This window comes from Lissotriton vulgaris, chromosome 5, assembly GCF_964263255.1.
Source record: "Lissotriton vulgaris chromosome 5, aLisVul1.2, whole genome shotgun sequence".
In the NCBI taxonomy this organism is placed as follows: domain Eukaryota; kingdom Metazoa; phylum Chordata; class Amphibia; order Caudata; family Salamandridae; genus Lissotriton; species Lissotriton vulgaris.
The window spans coordinates 408,911,210-408,931,793 of NC_141693.1; the positions used below are offsets into that span (position 1 = coordinate 408,911,210).

Below are 20,584 nucleotides of genomic sequence, written 5' to 3' on the forward strand. Positions count from 1 at the left end.
TGAGTAGTGGCTACATGATCGAAAGAGTGTATGGGTAATACCTTAGTGATTGCATGACTGCAAAGATAGTGCTTACATGATTGCATAAGTGCAGCACTAATGCCTGAATTATTACAGCAGTTCATATGTAGTGCCAGGATTCTATGACTGCAATGGTAGTGTGTGGGTTATTACATTACTGCAAAGGCACAGCCTGCATGATTACATGACTGTACAGGTAGTACAAAACAAGTGCCTGGTTGATTTCATGACTGCAGAAGTAATATCTGGGAAATTACTGGAATACATAGAAAGTAACTGGGTGATTTTATAACTCCATAGGTACTGATTTGGTGATTGCAGGAGTACTAAGGTTCTGCCTGAGTGATTACAGGAGTTGAGTTCAAAGGCACTGCCTGGTTTATTCTATAAGTGTATGAGCAAGTACACACATATCTCAGTCACAACACCATGTCCAGCTCAAAACTTCACAGAGTACACTTCAATTTTCAAACAGACACTGAAAATTATGCGGTATATATGAAATATAACTTTTTTCACATCATACAAATTACTCTAGTAAATAACATCTCTACAAACATCTCAAACTTCACTTTAAGGCTACTGCTTAACCATTCTACAACAACTTATAATATTACACCGACCCAAATAGAAAGTAGGAACCCTTCACATATCTTTAGTAAAAAGTCTCACCATATTACTAAAACCATACATGAATATGTCTGTACCATAACAATATCCAAGCCTAAAAAAAAACACAGAACAAACTTCGAATTTCAAGCAAACATCAAAAATTATGCTGCATATTTCAACTGCACCTCTCTAGAAACGTAAAAAAGAAGCCTATTTAATAACACCTTATGTCACCATGTTTTACACCACACGTTTGTGCTGCATCATCACCATTTTACTAGTAGTCACAGTCTTGAGCCAACCACATAAAAAGCAACAATACCTCTTTGTTATATATCATGCACCTTCAAATATAAAACACATATCAAAAATGCGGATCTATGTTGATACAACGCATGTATTTACAACGAATGTTTTTACAACGCAGGTACCTTTACAACGCATACCATTACAACGTAAGTATTGGTAAGTATATGTTAATTTTATAATCGTAAATTAATTTTAAAAAATATAATTTAATGTAATTTAATTTAAATTTAATTTTAATTTATTTTTACCCTGTACCCCTGTACCCCCAAAACCCAAAACTGACCCTGAACCCCAAAAATACCCCTTTACCCAAAAACTAAAAACTGACCCTGAACCCCAAAAATACCCCTTTACCCAAAAACTAAAAACTGACCCTGAACCCCAAAAATACCCCTTTACCCAAAAACTAAAAACTGACCCTGAACCCTAAAAATACCCCTTTGCCCAAAAACTAAAAACTGACCCTGAACCCCAAAAATACCCCTTTACCCAAAAACTAAAAACTGACCCTGAACCCCAAAAATACCCCTTTACCCAAAAACTAAAAACTGACCCTGAACCCCAAAAATACCCCTTTACCCAAAAACTAAAAACTGGCCCTGAACCCCAAAAATACCCCTTTACCCAAAAACTAAAAACTGACCCTGAACCCCAAAAATACCCCTTTACCCAAAAACTAAAAACTGACCCTGAACCCCAAAAATACCCCTTTACCCAAAAACCCAAAACTGACCCTGAACCCTAAAAATACCCCTTTACCCCAAACATATAACATATAAAAAATAATTATATACTTACCAATACTTACGTTGTAATGGTATGCGTTGTAAAGGTACCTGCATTGTAAAAACATTCGTTGTAAATACATGCGTTGTAAAAGTTTTTGCGATGTAAAAGTTGCGTTGTAATGGTATGTCGTTGTAAAAGTTGCGTTGTAAGTGATGTTTCCCCAAAAATGCATATACAAGTAGAAACATACTTCAGACAGCAGTCCATTGACACCTCAAAAGTTGACAGATTCCACCACCAAATTTAAAGCAACAGCTAAAATTATTCAGTATACTAAGAATATACATATCTCTACACTAAAACAAACTACCACAATAACGAATACATCTTCCAAAATACACATCTTACTATTCAAAATATAATTCAAAAAATATGTAACCACAATAAAACAAACTATAATACACATCTGTACATTTAATTATATATTTCAAACACCACACATTTTTAATGGTTTTTAAAGATTAAAAGATCCAAATCCATAATATACCTCACAACCTTATAACTCACCTTCCAAATAGATTTGTAGAATTTCAAAAATCACAAACTCATAAAAGATTTTCTCAGGCACACAATCAATGTAATGCACCTGTCTCAGTAAGGTAGAACCAGTAATGCCACAGTTTCCCTCGCTTTCTCCACACAAATACATGCAAGTAACAAATCACATTCCTTCCTACAATATATTAAATCTCAAAACACATTTCTATTGGTTAGACGTAATAACCCTTACCAACTGACTTCTAAAACTTCCTAAACTGCTTCTAGAATTTTCTAAAGTTGCAACAAAACCCCGCACCGCAGCGACGGAGCCACGAACCCATACAGGAGTTCAAAAACATATTACAAATAAAAAATCAACAATTTTTTTTAAATGCACCACTTCTAAAGATATTCTTGCCTTGGAAAATCTTACGTTCATGAAATTTCAGTTACATTTACATAACAATTTTACATATTAAATCAACAGCTAAGATCACACCCTTCCCTCATTCTACTTAATGCCAGTTTCCGTAGTAACAGTTCATGGAACATTCAACTTAAATGACAGGTCACAAGTTCAGCTTATTTTCAAATTCACCACACAATGTTGCAAATGCAACCAGCAGGTGTGGTTGACTTTACAATATATCTGCTTATCCTATCTACTGTACCTTTCAGACATTTTTTACTAACCGATAAGAAACATGCTTTTTAAACACACAAACATGCACCCAATTTTTGAATGTAAAATATTCTTAAACACCCAATCGATTCTCTACTTTTTTTTAAACTGCATCTTGTCCACCATTTTAGATACCTCTCATTCTACCAACTGACTACCTCAGCTACAGACATCTTTTCATCACTGTGAGATATCCCTTCTAGATGTTAACAGTGTGGATTGTTGCACATAGCTATATTTTCTAGTGCAAAAGGTATGCTGAACGCACGGGTATTGACAAAGACCTAGCTTTACAAAATATGAACATTAAATGGATTGCCCATAGCTGATTAAAGTGGTACCAATTGATGCCTTAGGTTAAAACCTTTTTACATCTCCAACCCCTTGACCTCATGATTGTTCACAGTGGTGTCGATGACCTAGGCACATTGACTGGGGTAGGTCTGGAAATGCTACTGATGGACACCTTTGCACAATTGATGTTGCTTTTCGCCCAAAGTGTCTTTGTATACTCTAACATGTGCCAAAGACAGAAATGGAAGTGGTCCAATCAATTCTGTCCACAAATTGAGACAGCTAGAAAGAATGTCAATAAAACTGTTTCTGCTTACCTCAGAAACCATAGGATATGCTCCATCGTTAACAACAAACTACGGTTTGATATGGATGACATCTACAGAAGTGATGGAGTACACTTTACAGATACCAGAAACAGAGTCTTTCTAAACAAGCTGAAGCTCTGCATCCGCACTTACATGTAGCTACAACAAAATCCCAATGTAAACAACGGCTCTTTTTAGAGCCACCCAATAACCCAACATATAACCTAACTTTACATAAAATATAAATATTTTTTTTAAACATTTGGTTGGAGTTGCGCACCCATTGTGATTACACCAGGGAGGGGCCTTGCTGAGCTCTGCGCACCCATTGCGTTTGCACTTGGGGGCCGTGCTGAGAGCCGCGCATGCATCACGTTTACACTGGAGGCCACGCTGAGAACTGTGCTCCCATTGCATTTAAACTGGGGGCCACGCTGAGAGTTGCGCACCCATCACATTTGCACTGAGGGCCGCGCTGAGAGCCACGCACCCATCGCGTTTACACTAGGGCCCACGCTGGGGTCATGACTCCAAACTTTGATGAAAAAAAGTCCAGTTCTATTATTTCGTATTCGCCCCAGGGACCCCATCCCCCAGGGCCAGCGATTATTTATTTTTAAACAAGAAGAGGGATTGTGTGGCCCCTCTCCTCAGGCCATTCGTGGCCCCGAGGATCCCATCCCCCGGGCCCTGGCCAACCTTCTTTTTTTTGTAGGGGGCCGTGTGCCCCCCCTCCTTAGGGCCGGCCTTACTGTTTTGTTTTTTAATACATTTGCAACTTGTGGCCCCTGGGACCTCAGCCTCCAGGGCCTGGCCTCACTGTTGGGGACCGTGAGGGAGCCCCAATGCCCTGCGGTCCAACCAACTCCCCGCCTCCTGCGGGAGCCGGCACTGCTTTTGGACAAGGGGAGCTGCTGACATGCAGCTCCCCTTGTCCAAAACCAAAGCAGGGTTTGCTATGACAGGGTGGGAGCATGTGTTCCCGCCCTGCCGTAGCAAACAGCAATGTCCCTTTTGTGGGCACCCCGGCACATTGCTGGAGCTGGGGGTGGCAGTTGCCAGGGTCTCCAAGGGCTCCAGGAGGGAGGCCATGCGGTCCCCCTTCCAAATGTGTAAAGCCCTGGGGAGGTGGTGGCCGCCGGGGGTCCGCAACAGACCCCTGCATTTCAATATTTAGTGCCCTGTGGAGGTGGTGATCCCCAGGGCAGCAAGGGGGGGGGGCAGAACCCCCTGCCCATTTTTTTAGAAGCACCCGGAAGGTGGCGGTCCCCGGTGCTGCGTGCCCCCCGCACATAATGGATAATGCCCCGGGGAGGTGGCGGACCCGGGGCTCCGCGGACCCCCACTAATTAATTATACATTGCCCCAGGGACCTGGCCCACCCGGGGGCTTACAGATAACGAAGCGCTGTAGCCAGTGCTTCATTTTTTTAAATTTTTTTTCGTCCGACTTTGCGCACCCAGCATGAATTCTGCTGTTTTAAAAAATATATATATTTTAAGGACATGTGACTAGTAAAGTGACCAAGAAACATAGGTGATCTGCACTGGGTGAGGCAACCTGGGTTCCAGGAGTGTGTGGTGATTTTATGACTCTTGAGTGTATAGGTGCATGTGGCTACTGATAGTTGTGCAGAATGCGTAGGCGGATATCAGCAGTGTGTGTAAAGAGCATTCTCGCCACTTCAGGAATGCCTCTATTTAGGAATAATACCATGTGTGTAATGTACTTGACTACTTCGCTAACAATGACGTGACATCACCAGTCATGTCACGTATGATGTCATTTGTAATGTCATGTCACACGTTCATAATTACAAGTACACTCACATGCCTACTACTGGACGCGTGAGCGCACTGTGCTTCATCTGAGTGATTAATAAGCTTTGATAGTGGAGCTCATCATCCCTTGCAACAATCCATTGTATCTCGGCTTGCCTTTACAATGAAATGTAGACAGAATGCATTTTGCTCCTGGTAAAATCCTAATATCGGTGCAATAGTGAGAGGCCTATTTAGATAGATAAGGAAGCATATTATTATTTTGTTAGGGTGCTGAGACCCAGAGAGGAGCTCTGTATTCCAGAGCCCCCATATCTTCATTGCGTGAACAGGAAGTGACGTGCCTGACGTGTTGATGGGGATTACTGGGCAATGTGTTGTCCCTGTTCTGATCTCTGTTGCTGAGAATATAAACCACTCCCTGAATGGGAAAATACAAATAAAAATGTCACCTGCTTCATTTCGTAGTTCTGCACAAGCAATTCTACCATGGACAGAAAAAAAAACTGCAATTACATATTCAAGCCACACACGGTATCATGTAGCAATTAGCAGGTAAACTGCTGAGTAAACCTCTGAAACATAACAAGTGCGTGCTTCATTGCTTTACCTAAATGTGTCTAATTTCTCGCCCTATTAATTTCAATGTTTCCGCTTACTGCGAATTCGCATATTTGCAACAGATGTTGCAGCAGGATTTTCCTGGACAACTTTGTGTCAAGTCCGGACACAGTGTCCCTTTGGTTATACGGTTAATTTCCGTGGGATAACAAGGGAGTCATAGCGCCTCTGACAAGTAATGGATGCCACCCTGCCCCACCTGGCTGGAAAAAAACGTCACGATTGGGTGCAGAAGACCGCTCAAAGCTGAGGAGGGGGCGGGTGCCACCGCACCTGCTGATTTATTAATACATTCACCCATGCTTCATAATCTTTGCGTCAGCTATTTCCTCAGGAAAAAAAGGTACTTCGGGGAGTCAACGTATTATTAAATTATGTCGGATTATTTTCTTGAAAGCGACATCCCGTGCACCTCCCGGAGCCACTTCATGCTCTAGTGGACAAACGACGCCATTGCTCGGCTGGCTGTAGAAGCCCCGGATGCGCGGCCCTGCTGCACGGCTCAATCTGTTGCCCAGTATTTACTTTGCATTAGTCGAGGCCTGCACGGCAAGAGCAGGCCTCCGTTCCCCTGGGTGCCGGTGCCTGATGTCTTACATCTGCTCTGTGATTGATGGGGCCTTGAACACACGTTATTACCCTCTCGCAAGCAGAAATCAAACAGGCTATTAACTGCATTACTTCAAAAGGCTGTTTCAATACAATCTACTTATCTTAATTGAAACTTTCTTTGTGGGGGTAGTTGCTCAAGCAGATAGAGGACACGGTGCGCTGTACACAGTCACTTAAATGATGCATATATTACAGATGGGATTTGCATCATGATATTTTTTTTCTTGAATTTTGAGTTGAGTTGCATGCCCACGTTGGCAGAACGTGCCAGCTAAACGGCACAGTGGAGTCTGTGGCATGCCAGCATTTTAAGTATTAGTTTGGGCGATTTGAATTTAATTGTGCAATCGCAGATGTTGAAACAGTATCCAGAGTGAGGTACCGAACAAATTTAAAAAATCTGATTTTTTTCTTCAGAAATTGATAATCCGCAGTATTACCTGCCTCACACAAGGCGGTTTTTCCAGTCAAACATCTGAGAGGCATCAATGAGGCCGGGTTCCCACCCTGCTGACAGTCAGCTGCTGATATGAAAAACATGTGGTGAAATACAGCTCGCTTAATGCCATATATTACTTACGCCTGGGATGCCCTCGGGCCCTCGATTGAGGTTTCCTGCACAAAAGGTTGCAGCATTTGATATCGGAAGCTGACTCATTTCGAGTTCACAATAGCAAGTTCAACTGTTTTTTTTTGTTTAAGTTTTTTGTTTGTTTGTTTTTTTGCAGCGACCCCTCGTTTTCATCTGAACAACTGGCGCATTTGCTTTTCGCACATGTGGGGGGTGGCCATTAAATGTTGAGTGAAATTTACAGTTGAAAACCCTGATGAAAGAGTAGGAGTGTCTATATCTGTGTCTCTAAAGTGAATATGGGCTATAATTTCCTTAAGTAGCACATGTTTATTAAATTCAAAGATCTGCCAAATATAGAGTCACATAATGAAAGGGGGCTCTTAGATCATAATTTTCCTTTTCAGCCTGCTGAAAAAACAATGCCAATTACTGTTTTCCGTGTCTCTTACTTTGCAAGGGTTTCATGTTGTTTCTGGTAAATGGCGAAAACAGCTTTAACCGGCTTGGAGGAAATCTCTTCTTTTGTTTGCGGGCCTTATTGCTTTCAGTAATTTGATGCCCTGCAATTTTCTTTTGATTACCTCTTCACTTGGGAAGAAACAAGACAGATCTTGCTTCTGTTTCAACCGAGTCTGATTTTTTTTTTTTACTAATAACTTGTATCCCAGCGACTGTCAATTCTATTCCAATCACACTGAGAAATAACTGCATGCATTATTCAAAATATATTAATAAATGAGCGCTTTGAAGTATCAGGAGTGTGTCCCTTCTCGGTTGCATTAGCTCCAGTCATGTGCGGATAATTTTCATTAAAGTAATCCTGTTTCGGCTGGAGGCAGCGACTGGAGGTGAAACGTTGCGAAAGCGATAAAAATAGTTTACTGGTGATTTCAACATCCTGTGATTTTATCTTAGATCGGGTTTCAACTGTCATACTTTACAGACCCAGTTCCCCATCCGTGACATGTTTATTTCTAACCGTGCCAGGCCCCTTTCCCTCCATTCGGCCCTGCCAGAGTCAACTGAGGAAATGTCGCTCTACAAGCTGGGGCGTAGCTGGCATAGGTGCAGCCGGTGCAGTGACGCCGGGGCCCATTGAACCTTGTTAATTGCTGCATTACTACAATACCAGTCAAAGGGGGCGTTTTTTCTTATTGGCACCAGAACCCATGGTATCCTGGAACGCTACTGCCCACCGGGGGGTGGGGGGTGGGGGGTATCATACATTTTATACATGTGATGTCCTATGGGTGCCCTCTCCTGCCGGTGTTTGAATACGCAAGAAGACATGATGCGCTTCTCTGTAGACCCAAATATGTAAATATGAACATTTCAATTTCTGGCATTGTCGGAGGGGTCACCGCCCCTCCCTCGCGCCCACCTTTCATCAGTTTCATTTTCTAGCTCTGTTTGACTGCTGACTAAAGGGGTATTCGTCAGGCTGCCACATTTGCGCGGTCTGGCTTCTTTCTCTCCTCAGAGTGCGGGAGGAAGGCGTCGCCAGCACTGTACATGCACATGAGATTTCCGGGCTCCCATCAACAGCCTGAGCATGTCCAGGTGTAGCGCAGTGACCGTACTCCATGGTGAAACATTGCAGGCCTTGTTCAAGTACTTGAAGACATAAGCACATGTCTATCCTTCACTGGCCAAGCGGGAAAATTATTCATTATCCCTTCTCTCAACTAGTTTACTGTACCGTACACAGCTCAGCCTGTGACCCTCTGACACTTCTACCTGTAACCCAGTGCCTGGCTGCTCCTCGCAGCATGCATTCGCACCGTGTGACCCTCTGCACCCTGTGACCTTAATGCCACCTCCTCCTTATGTCATTCAGTCGCACCCTGTGACCTTATGCAACGCCTCTTCCTTCACTTAGGGATGCCCCATCCCCTTTTCCCAAATAGATGCAGTTGGCCCTTTAACACTGATCGCGAATCCACTCATATTTATGCATTCGCAATATTAGGCACCCTTCATTAATGCATTAGTATAATTATCCCCTCCCCTGTGCAAATAATCTTCACACGAACGGCTGCAGCCCACACACGGCTGAAATGTGTAATGCATCAAAGCTGTGCTGGGGGGAGCGCAAGTAAAGCGGGAGCCCTGCCAGAGCCTCTGCCGCCGCTGCAGGAAATGCTCTTTATATCAGATATATACAAGCAGGTCCTGGCAGGGAGGTACACGGCGAGCGCGGAAAACAAGCTGGCAAAAATGCAAAACGGAGGCTCGTGAGCCCGCACCGGCCGCCGTTAGACCCCGGAGGACCTAGTGGCAGGGACTCGCCTATTTTCACATTTTGTATCTCCCGCCTGCCCCCTTCAGCGTCCTGGCAGAGCCGGCTGCGGTCTCCGGTGCACGCACGCCCAGCCCTCCGCCCAGGACGCGTTCTCCTCTTGGTGGGGGTTGAGGCGCCCCGTTCTCGCTCGGGTCTGGGCACGGGGCTCGGTGGGGTCCCACCCGTGGTCCTCTCGCTTCCCGTCGGGGCTCGGAGGCGATCTTGAGCTCACGGCAGCCGGCGGCGCCCTTCCCTGCCAGGACCTCCCGCGCCGTCCATTCAAGCCAACAAGTTTTGCGAGAGAATGTTATGAGTTCAATGCGCTGAGCGGAGCCGCGAGATGGAGGAGCGGAGCTCCGCGCTGCAGGTAAGAGGGAGAGGAGGGTCCGCAGCACCAAGGGCTGGGATGGAGGGTCCGGGCGGGAGCGCGCAGGCAGGACCGGCAGCAACTTCCAGGCCAGGGGGGCGGCACGGGGACGTGATCTGTGCCAGGAAGAATTCCTTGACACACGTCCCGTGCCCTGCCGCTCACCCCTAACCCCGGCAGGACGGGCAGCCAGATGCATACCTGAGGCTTCACCCCAGGAGCTCGCCGCTGCCCGGGCAGAGTGCCATTAACACGCGTGGGGGCCGTTAACACCTCTTAGCGCCTGACCCTGCTTTATTTCTCGCCTCTTTGCAGTGGGTCGGCTCCCCTTGCGGGTCGCACGGATCGTACACCTTCTACAAGGCTTTCCAGTGCTGCTTGGAGGGCAGAGCCCGCATCCTGTGCCTTGGTGACTTCTTCCCTGTTCGGTGCCAGCCCGGGGGGCACCCGGTCTGCATAGCGGAGCTGCAGCTGCTGTGGGAGGAGAGGACCAGCGGGCAGCTCCTGTCCAGCTCCAAGCTGTACTTCCTGCCCGAGGACACTCCGAGGGGCCGGAGCAGCGAGCACGGCCAGGTAAGGGGCGTTATTAAAAGGTAGAGCCCGCTGGCAACATGGGTGAAGCTACGGGAAGGGTTGCAGTGCCAGAGTTGGGGACGTGCTTGTGGTCAGCAAGAAGCAAACGGCATGCTAGTATAGTTATTCTGTGGTTATTGGTAGGCGATCAAGAATACCATCTGCTTCTTTCATGCACGTTTTTATTTTATACACAGTGCATACACTCACTGGTTTCACCCACGTTGGGCGTACAAGTGAGGCGTTTGTCACGTGTCGTAGATCATGGTGTAATTATAACATACCTCTTTATATATGTTCGTGTGTGTGTGTACATAAACATGTATCTTTAAGTATCTCAGTGTGATGATGAAAGGCGGAAATTGTGAAACAGACTCTCGCACGAGAATACAAGCAGTTGAGCTGACACAGACATGTTTGATTAAGTGATATGCGAATACGACACTCGCTTGGCTATACGTTTGCTAAACTTGTTTTCTCCTCCCCCAATCCGCGCTTGGCTGGATAAGGTGATGAGGCACCAGCAGATGGGCGATTTTGAGTTTCTCTAGACTTCTACGCGAGTCCGGCTCATTGCGGGTTTGACAGTTGTGGTCAAGTGTAACCCAACACAACCTCACTTTGCATCAGAGAGGGCGCCTGCCGTGCACGGCACAGGGGAAGGAAGGCTGCATTCATGTAATTGGGCGCTGATTCGCAGATAGACGAGCGAATAGTTCTTTACAATGGATCAGCGCCGAGGTGTAATTTCATGTACGACCACAGAGGTGCTCTTGTTAGCTGACAAGCATTACATTACGGTGACAAACTATTTTCATAGAGTCTGCGTGGACTGCGCCATATTTATGTGACTGGAATACAATTGTCAATTAGATCATCACAGTCGCGAGCGGACGAGGGCGGGTCGCGCTGGTTTCCGTGACTGGAGTGGCGGCTCGCCTCGATGCTTAACTACGCTCGTGTTTTGTGTGTTTACAGTGTATTTATGATCTGAGTGCAGTAGCCGACAGCTTGAAATGGGTAATAATTGCACAATGCTCACTTACACGTATGGGATTACACTCCTGTGAGACAGGGGCGTGTTCAGTCTGCACATCTCACATGTGTAATTATAGTCGGTTATTCGGATGTCAAAATTAACAAACGCAGAAATGTTTGCTGAGATTGTGTAAAAAAAAATCACACACTTCTGCTGACAGTTTGCTCTTACATTGACCCCTCTCCGGCCTAACTTCACATCGAAGCTGCCCCCCACCCTCAAATGCACAGTAGAGTAACGCAAAATATTGCCCCCTCCCCCAGTCTCCCAGATATACATTGTCCTTGGGCCGAATGTGGGTCCCCTGATAGATTTGGGACCCCTGAAGTGTTGGTGAGGAGGGGACGGGGGGGGGGGGGGGGTGGAGTTAGGGGGGCACGCATCCCTGGAATGCAGGGACCTGCGTTAGGCCCCCAGCTCCCCCCTTGGAGTTTATTCTCTTTTCAGAATTATGACTTTAGCATGTTTTTTGAAGTGAACTGGACGGGGGAATGGCAGCATATCCAAGAAGGGACATAGAGAGAGAGGGAGAGAGTACCTTCTGGAATGCCGCTAAAGCAACTGTTAAAATTAATTTGTGTCTGTAGTTGGCCTGTTTCTGCTTCCTCAGAACATTTTTTGTGCCCGCGCATTAATCTGATTTCTCGAGTGCTGGTATTGTGAAAGGCGCAGCAGCAATGTAGGTCGACTGGGGCACTAATGTACTCAACTGGGCTGCTTTTTGTTTTAATTTAAATTCGTGTGCAATCGATTTTTGAAAGAAAAATTAAAATGTGCTTCCATCAAAAGCATTCGCCAAAACTCACTCCTTTAAAGTCAGCCCTTCCTCCTATCTGACTGATGTAGGCTATTTTTTTTTCCTGACTGTTCCTTAACACTTTAATAGCGCGAACCAGAAGGTATTTACTTCTGTTTTATGCCCTGCTGTAAATATTTAGAAGCAACTCTCTGGGAAACAGTAGGAGTGCAGTGCCTGTTTGGAGAGGCTTTTAGACACGCTCATGGGATTTCGTAAGCAAAAGTTTACTTGCAAAATAGCCACACTAAGCATGACCAACATAGACACCCTTTCCACAAAGCGAAAACGCGCCTTGTGTAGGGATCCGCCGATAAACATTTACCTCTAGTAGGAGAGAACATGGCCTGACTCTGTGATGTCATTTCCCCTCCGGCACTAGTTAGTCATTCATTAGCAGAATAGCAGCAACAGAACCAGAAACAGCATACAGCGATATTTGTTTGGCAGCCTGCCCGCAGAAACTAGCATTTGGAGCCAGGGCCTGGAGAGGGCAATATTACACTCCCATTAAGAAATGTGCTTAGTTTCCACTTACTCATTAACTCGTTTATGCACAAATGCTTTTACTGGATAGCTAACTTTTTAATATTATGTTCTCTTTGTTCCAGTGCCTAATATTTTTTATTAAGTTACAACTACGCTATTGAGTGAGAAAACTTGTGCTGAAGCAGAGTTGGCAAATTGTGACAATTGTGTAGCCTCATTGTTGTCTTGCATATTAGTACCTTGGCATTGTTGAGGTTTTATAAGCTTATTTATTTGTGTTTGTGGAATGTAAGAATGCGCCTTGAAAACCCATATGTTCACATTTAAATGCATATTGAGACTTAGCAGGAGTTCAAGATTCACCCTTTCAAGTAATAATATTTCACACATTATAGGATCTCGTCTGTCGCCTGCCTCTCTTTAAACAAAAGCTCAGTCATACCTGTGGGTCTTGTCTCTTCCCAGCTAGACCTGTGCAGTTTCAGTATACCTCTGCCTACATGCATAGTCAATTAGTAGTTTAAATTCAGCCCATGAACCATATCAACAGTGTCCAAGAGCATAACAGGCATGTGCACACATGATCTCGCTATCCGTGTGCTTCGCTATCACTGAAGCAACCTCAGACACCTGTGCAGTATTTTATGTAAGGCCCACTGTGCGGCTGCACATATTGTAGTTATCCCCCCTTTGGAGATGTGCTAGTCAAGTCAAGTTAGAATTTGTATAGCGCACTACTCACCCAGAGGGTCTCAAGGCGCTTGAGGGAGGGGGGGGGGGGGGGAGCGTTACTTATCGAATATCCAAGTTTTGAGTTGTTTTCTGAAGGAGAGGTGGTTCTGTGTAAGGCGAAGGTGGGTGGGGAGAGATTTCCAGGTCTTGGCCGCTAAGTAGGAGAAGGATCTTCCTCCCATGGTGGATCTTTGGATGCGTTAAATCGCGGCAAGGGCTTGATTGGACGATCGAGGTTGGTGAGTGGGGGTGTAGAAGGTCAGACACGTGTTAAGGTATTTGGGTCCAAGGTCGTAGAGGGCTTTGTGTGCGTGGGTGAGTAGATGGAACGTTATTCTCTTGTTGACGGGGAGCCAGTGGAGGTCTTTCAGGTGGCCGGATATGTGAGCTTGGTGGGGGATGTCTAGGATAAGTCTGGCTGAGGCTCTAGGAATGAGCCAGAACATGCCAGCAGCAGGTGCGTACATGGTGGTCAAGCACCAGGAACTGATTTTGATTTTATTGTTTGTTTCAGTTCTTATTTGCCTTTTAAGCCTAATTTGAGTTTAATGTTATTTTTTTATTACAACCAAAATATAGTTTGGTTTGGCTCACAATCTAAAAAGACTAAGCAATTGAAATAATGTACCAAACAATACATAGTTGGTTAATTAAAGTGGCTGAAAACCACATGGTCCCTTACCCTAGCAGGAGTGACTGACCATATTTTTTATATATTCTTATAGACACTTGGCATTCTGCATACTCTTTTTGACTGTTATTCTTGTGTAGCAAGCATGTTCACAAATGACATTGTAATTCTCTTCTTGTATGTCATTTTCTAGCCCCCTAGGAGGAAAGTACTGTTATGTTTGTGCTGAGTGTGCATTATGGATGTACCACGAATAGGTATTATGGTAATGCCAATGAGTGGCGCAGTGCGAGCATCTACTGCGAAGCAGTGTGTGTTCCTTGGAAAATAATTATTAATTACTCCCATAATATGCCCCAAACCCCATCACGAGGGTAAGAAGGATCAGTGGCGGCAGTCTTGCGTGAGTCACAAAAGGGACGAGGTGCCAGTTCCCCAGGGAATTAAGTCACCGGGATGTGTTTTTAGGAAGAAGTCTGCCTGCTTGAAATATAATGTCTAGAATTAAGTGGGCGAAATGAGAATCTAGTTGGATCTACAGCCCCAAGCCATGTGACTTTTTTCCTGTAAACTCTGGGGATTATGTGCTATTTACGGCCCATGCTCCTCTTTACTTTTGCGGGTCTTAGTCTGTAGTTATAGCAAGTTCTTCAAACGTGTGATTATTTTGTGCTTGATATTAATTTTTCAGCTTACTCTAAACAGTGCGTGTGGGAGTAACTGCAAGTTTTGTGGTCTTTTGCCGAAGAAGGGTAAAATGCTGGATAGACATGGGTCTTTTCTGCCTTGCATACCTCCTGCATAATGATGCAGCCCTCTTGCATAATGTGGTGAAGACCCACGAGGTTCTGTTAAGTTAAGGTTATGCAATCCTGGGCATAACTACCTAACCAAAGATGTGCAACCCCCAAGAAACTCAGTTTTAACCAGAAAGAAATTCTCACATTTATTACGTTTTCTTAATTTTTGAAAGAAAGTAAAGGATATGTAGATGACATTTGGTGAAGCACATCTCAGATGTAACATTGATAATAGTTTGGCGGATTTAAAGTACAATTCACCCAGGGGTTTGGTGGTTTATAGTGAGGTTCACAGAACTCTTCTATTTTTGACAAGTTAATGGTGCATGGTGTGCTTTAAATCACATTCCAATGTGCATGGGCCATACAACATTCTCTACATTGACATAGTCTAAGAGATACTGCCAAATTCAACATTTCACAGTAAACCAGATTACACTTTTTCTCATTGTTTTGGAAATACACATTGCCCAGTTTTTACATAACCCATTAAAGCACATATTACCCATTACCGTACACACTCTCCATTTCTCCAATCTCGTCTCCTCTTCAGTGGTCCATGAGCTATTAGCAGATCAAACTTTGTCATCAAAGATTTTTCTTGTATTAGATGCACAACCATAGATATTTAGGAATACCCCTGGCTTGTGTAGTTAGGGAGAGCTCACATTTTCCTTTCTCAGGACCATGTTCCTCAGATGTAAATAAATCCATTAGATTCAGTGTTCACTGCCTGACCACAATTACATTTTAGGTAAAAAGTAAAAAAGGACACATCAGTTTGAGGAAATGCATTTCTTAAAAGCAGAAATAATTGTGAGTTTAAGGATGCATCACGCTTCCTATGACTAAGTATATCTATAAGTGCTGGAGGTTATGGTCACCATCTCACCTAATGTCTCAGAAGGTTCCACAGATTAATTTCCACTCTTGAGTTGTGACAAATGAGCGTCATTCCGGAACTGGAAATCTGCACACAATCTCAACCCTCTTCCTTCCCTAGTATGACACGAAAGGTCCACTGGGTTGAACATATCTTGGTAGTAAATTGTGACAACCATATATCATTCAATAAAAGATTTGTGTATAAAGACCATATAGCAGATTACATAAATGCAACATACAGAATCTTGCATTCTATTTCTACAAAGCTCATAACAAATCCAGAGTAAGGTTGTTACCTGGATAGGATTTGCAGAAAGGGAGCATAACCTGAGCTGAACCAATAACAGAAAACATCAAGTAGATGCAGGGCAATCTTACCAGCATGAACAGAATTTCTCATTCTTTGCGGGACAATAGGAAGGAAATCACATGTCCTTGTGTTGTAAATTCAAACAGATTCTGTCGCCCACGTAATTCTCGATGTTATATTCAAAGAAGGTAGATTTCTTCCTAAGAACACGCCCCAGTGACTAATTTGCTTGGGGAACTGGTATCTTGTTCCCTTTTGTGACTCAAGCAAGATTGCCTGCACAGATCCTTCTTGCAACCACAATGGGATTCAGGGCTTACTATGGGAGTGAATGAGAACTATTTTCCCAGGATGACACACTGCTTTTCAGTAGACAGTCACATTGCTTCACATATTTCATTACCACACCACTCCCTGGTGGTTCATCCATAATGCACGCTCCCTACCCCAGCATAACAGTGCCTTTCTTTTAGCGGTGTGGAGAATAACATGCAAGAAGAGATAATTACAATGTAATTTGTGAACATGAAATACAAGACAAACTTTTGAAAAGGAATATGCAGAAATGTAAAGTGTCTATTAGATTATATTGAAATATGGTCAGTCACTCGTACTGGTGTTGAGGGCCATTTGGTTGTTCAGTCACTTTAATTAACAAACTATGTTTTGTTCAGTTCATTGTTTCAATTGCTTATGCTTTTTAGAGCATTAAAGTAAATCAAGCTTAAAGTGCAAATAAGATTGAAACAAACAAAAATCCCAATCAGTTCCTGTTTCTTGACCACCACATCCGCACCTGCTGCTGGCATGCTCTGGGTCATTCCTATAGCTTCTAGAGAAGGTGGTGGCAAAAAGCCTAGAATACATGTAACAGCACAAACTCAAAAAAGCTTTATTAATTAAAGCTTAAAAACTGGAGATAGTATTCTTTACTCATAATGCCTAATCATGTCTAATGGAGATTTGGATTTGTTATAACTAGTCAGAAACAACCATAACGTTAAACTATGGAAAACAAAGACTAATGCGGAATGACTTTCTGTGCCTACATCACTTTCAGTAAAAGTGGGTTCATATGTGTCAATCACAAGGCAGTTGAAGATAAGATCATTATTTTCTAAATTGTTTACATATATGATATTCCAGATGTGAACCAGAGTAAACACCATTCCCGCCTGAAACAGCTTTTGTAGTCTAACCGTTTTTGTTTTACATCACTTCCTCCCCACACAAAAATGGATATAGCAACAGAATGCTCTCAAGCTAACAAAGGGATAGGCAAATACACCAGGTCCCACAGCCAACTCAAATAATGTTTTTGGCTTACATTTCCACTCTAATTTTGTTACGTTTCACTGAACCGGTGAGGATTTTCAGTTTATTAATACTCAATGACTGGAGAATATAAAGCTGAAGTAATATACATTATGTTAACGCCAATTAACTTTCAGTTTACTGTACAGTAATTACAGTGCATACTTGAATCGTTAAAAAGAAATCCACTTTTAAAACAAATTCCTTGGTTATTTCTTAAACATTGTAAGTGCTACACATTGTTGGCATATGTTGAATAACTGATTCCCTGGAGTAGTGAATTTAGGATATAATTAAGAGTGTGTGAAAGGATATGTAAAATGTGTTTATTACTATTTCATTTAATTCTTTATCTCCTCGTTGTGTAGATCTCACCCCAGTATGTTTAAAGTTAGTCGCATGACCGGTTAGGAACAAAAGAGCAGTTCTCTTGCTCATGATTCACAGCACTCATTATTTAACCCTTTGCATGCTGGTGACGGCTCCCGTCCGTCATGGCACACAGTGCTCGTGTGCTGATGACGGCCGTGAGCCGTCACGACCACGCCCGCGATCGGAATGTGCAGCACAGGAGCGGAATTCCGGCCACGGGCAAGTGGTTAAATTGTTCAAGTAGCATGTTTACCATCTCCCATTTTCACTTTATCGTTCCTTTCTAAAAAAATGGATCTTCTATTAAATCCAGTCGAGTTGTATGGGGAGGGGCTATTTGCATTTTCTAAATGTATCTATCCACAGCCATGCATCCCACATCAGATTATGGACTGCATTTCCAACATCTTGTTTGGGAACAGAGAACTGCAGGCTTCCTCCAACAAGGTTCTACCTCTTGTCTCCCAGCTGACTCTTACAATGCATGGGCGGAGGTACGATATGGTCAACCAGATGGAGATATTCTCACTTCAGTCCTCAAGCAGCCCACAAAATACTTGTCCTAAAAGAATTGCGAGTAGTATTTACCTCCTAATTTTCCATTAGCCTAGTAGGAAGTAAGAATGGGTTTGGGATGACGGTGAGGCCAAGCAACTGTTACCGGGTAGTGACGCCATGTACCCTTTCAAGTGGTCCGCAAAGCCCTAGGCCTTGAGACCATACAGATAGCTCTCATCACAATTGTGCCGCAAGGCCCCAAGTTACTCCCTATAATTACCTTTTCTAGAGAAAGGAAACACACCAGACAAAAGGGGAATGATACGGATTGCATGTGTTGTGCAATGGGGGAATCCTGTAATGAGCGAAAAATGTATAATGGCATATGGTTCTGAATAGCATTCCTAGATATTGTGTGGTGCCATTTGTACTTGCAACACATTTTTAATGGAAGCTGATATTTGGAAAGGTGACAAAAGTGAACTTAGGTGTACAACTTGAAGCATATTTCATATTGGGATGTAACAACTGGATTCTGTGAGTAGGTTCACATTTATCAGTGAAAAAGGAAAAACAAAATGTCTGCCATTTCAACTGTGCAGTTGGAAGACAAAAATGTACACAAGCAAAGCAGTATGCTCACTTTTACTTGCCTAGGGATGCCATTCCTCCAGGTGGATAGAACCATGTTATCTACATATACTCCCTTTAATGCAGCCTACCACATACCGGCAGCTATAGGAAGCAGAACTACAACTTGCATGACAGCTGTATCCTTAGGCTGGTTTGTAGGTGTCTCTATAGAGCCCTGAGGCACCCATGAACAGGGGCACTGGAATTATGCTGCAGACGTGGACCACATTTTGCAACTGAGTTGACCAAATTATGCAACAAAAAAAGACAAATTATGCAGCGTAATGCGGCACATTTTCTGATTGTATTGCGTGATCATTTTGTCACTTTGACACATGCTAAAACTGTCTGGGAAAGACTTTCACCTCACTAGCGCCAATTTAACATCCAAATACATCAATAAGCAACTGAAAGGGAAGCTGTCAATCTTTGCCAAGTGTCAGTGGAGAAGTGTGGCTCAATGGTTATAGCGGCAGACCCTGATGCACAGATCTGACCCGGGACCAGGGTTCAATTCCCCGCCTCGGCGGGTCTTGGGCTCAAAATTCCACGGACCTGATAATTCTCGCCTCGGTGCCTATTCCAATCATGGAGTCCCACTCTGCAACTCTGGTCAATAGCTTGCTTAATCTCCACAACGGCCCCCACAATGCTAAGGATGCCTGGCCTCCACCTTGGGGGTGCCCAGGAGTGGACACCTCACAGGGAAAGCCAGGATGGGTTCCACAGCGGTATTCGTACAAGCGCCTTGAGACCCTTGCGGGTGAGTAGTGCGCTATACAAGTATCAATTTACAATTTTACAATTTTTTCCAGTGCACAGGAACACGTGTCACCATTTTTTTAGTAACTATTGATCCGTTTGAGCTAGAAACAATTTGTTTGTTAAACTCTGTAGATTATGCAGCAGACAATAGATTACGTGGCAAATGCACAATTATATTGAAAAATATAGTGGCTGCAGAATCGCATATTTCCAGTGGCCCTGCCTATAACTGATATCATTGTGTTTCTGTGTCTGATGATGCAGCCTGAATGTGGCACCGGGTCCTGAGTGGGCAAGGGTTGTAAAGCTATTTTACATAGGTTTTATTCTTCTTCACTGGGTGGTGAATGATTCTGTGGTGAAAGATTGTGATTTAATGGAAGCACTGTTAAATAACACACACCATTATAGAAATTAGTGGGGCAGATAGCCATTTTAAGATTTATTCAGTTCATAAACAGATCAGAAAATACTTCATTATGCAACTAACTTACATTTTGTTACCATATAATGTACTTCCAAGTAAAGTGTTTAGAATATACCTCCAGAGCTCCATCACATTGTGCTCAGCTAATTAAAATCTGGTGCTTTAGCAAAGGATCTCGGGCAAGACATTGTGATCCCTTTATCAAAACAAATCACTCTGGATCCCCTCAATTTAGTCAACATTCTACAGTTATCAAGCTGCAACTGTCATTCATTCCAGTCTCAGGCAGTATGTAGTGACTTTCCAAGAGCAGAGGAAATTTGACTTTTCAATACCTTTCAAACTGGATTCAGACCTGCATCATTAGAAGGTGTGTGTGTGGTGGTGTCCATTTTGGATAACGTACATTGGCCTACTGGCCCAAAAGGACCCATTAAAAGTGCCCATTACAGAACACCTGACCTGCATAGCAGAATTCTAAAGGTGGAGCTTGTAAGAAATGCATTATATCATTCTTCCGTTTATTTTGCCTGTAATAAAAACAACTGCCTCTTCCAGTTGCAGAGAACATTCACAAAATCCCCCCAGT

General features: G+C 43.6%; 1 protein-coding gene across 1 annotated transcript in view; it reads left to right on the top strand.

The window, feature by feature from the left end:
* Nucleotides 1–9,262: 9,262 nt before the first annotated feature.
* The window catches only part of ARID5B (AT-rich interaction domain 5B), a 538,980-nt gene continuing 527,658 nt past the window's right edge, over nucleotides 9,263–20,584 (top strand). Inside the window, exons 1-2 of the mRNA XM_086921775.1 lie at nucleotides 9,263–9,731; nucleotides 10,047–10,304. Coding sequence (XP_086777901.1) covers nucleotides 9,705–9,731; nucleotides 10,047–10,304 — 285 coding nt within the window. The 5' untranslated portion in view covers nucleotides 9,263–9,704. The remainder of the gene's footprint in view (nucleotides 9,732–10,046; nucleotides 10,305–20,584) is intronic.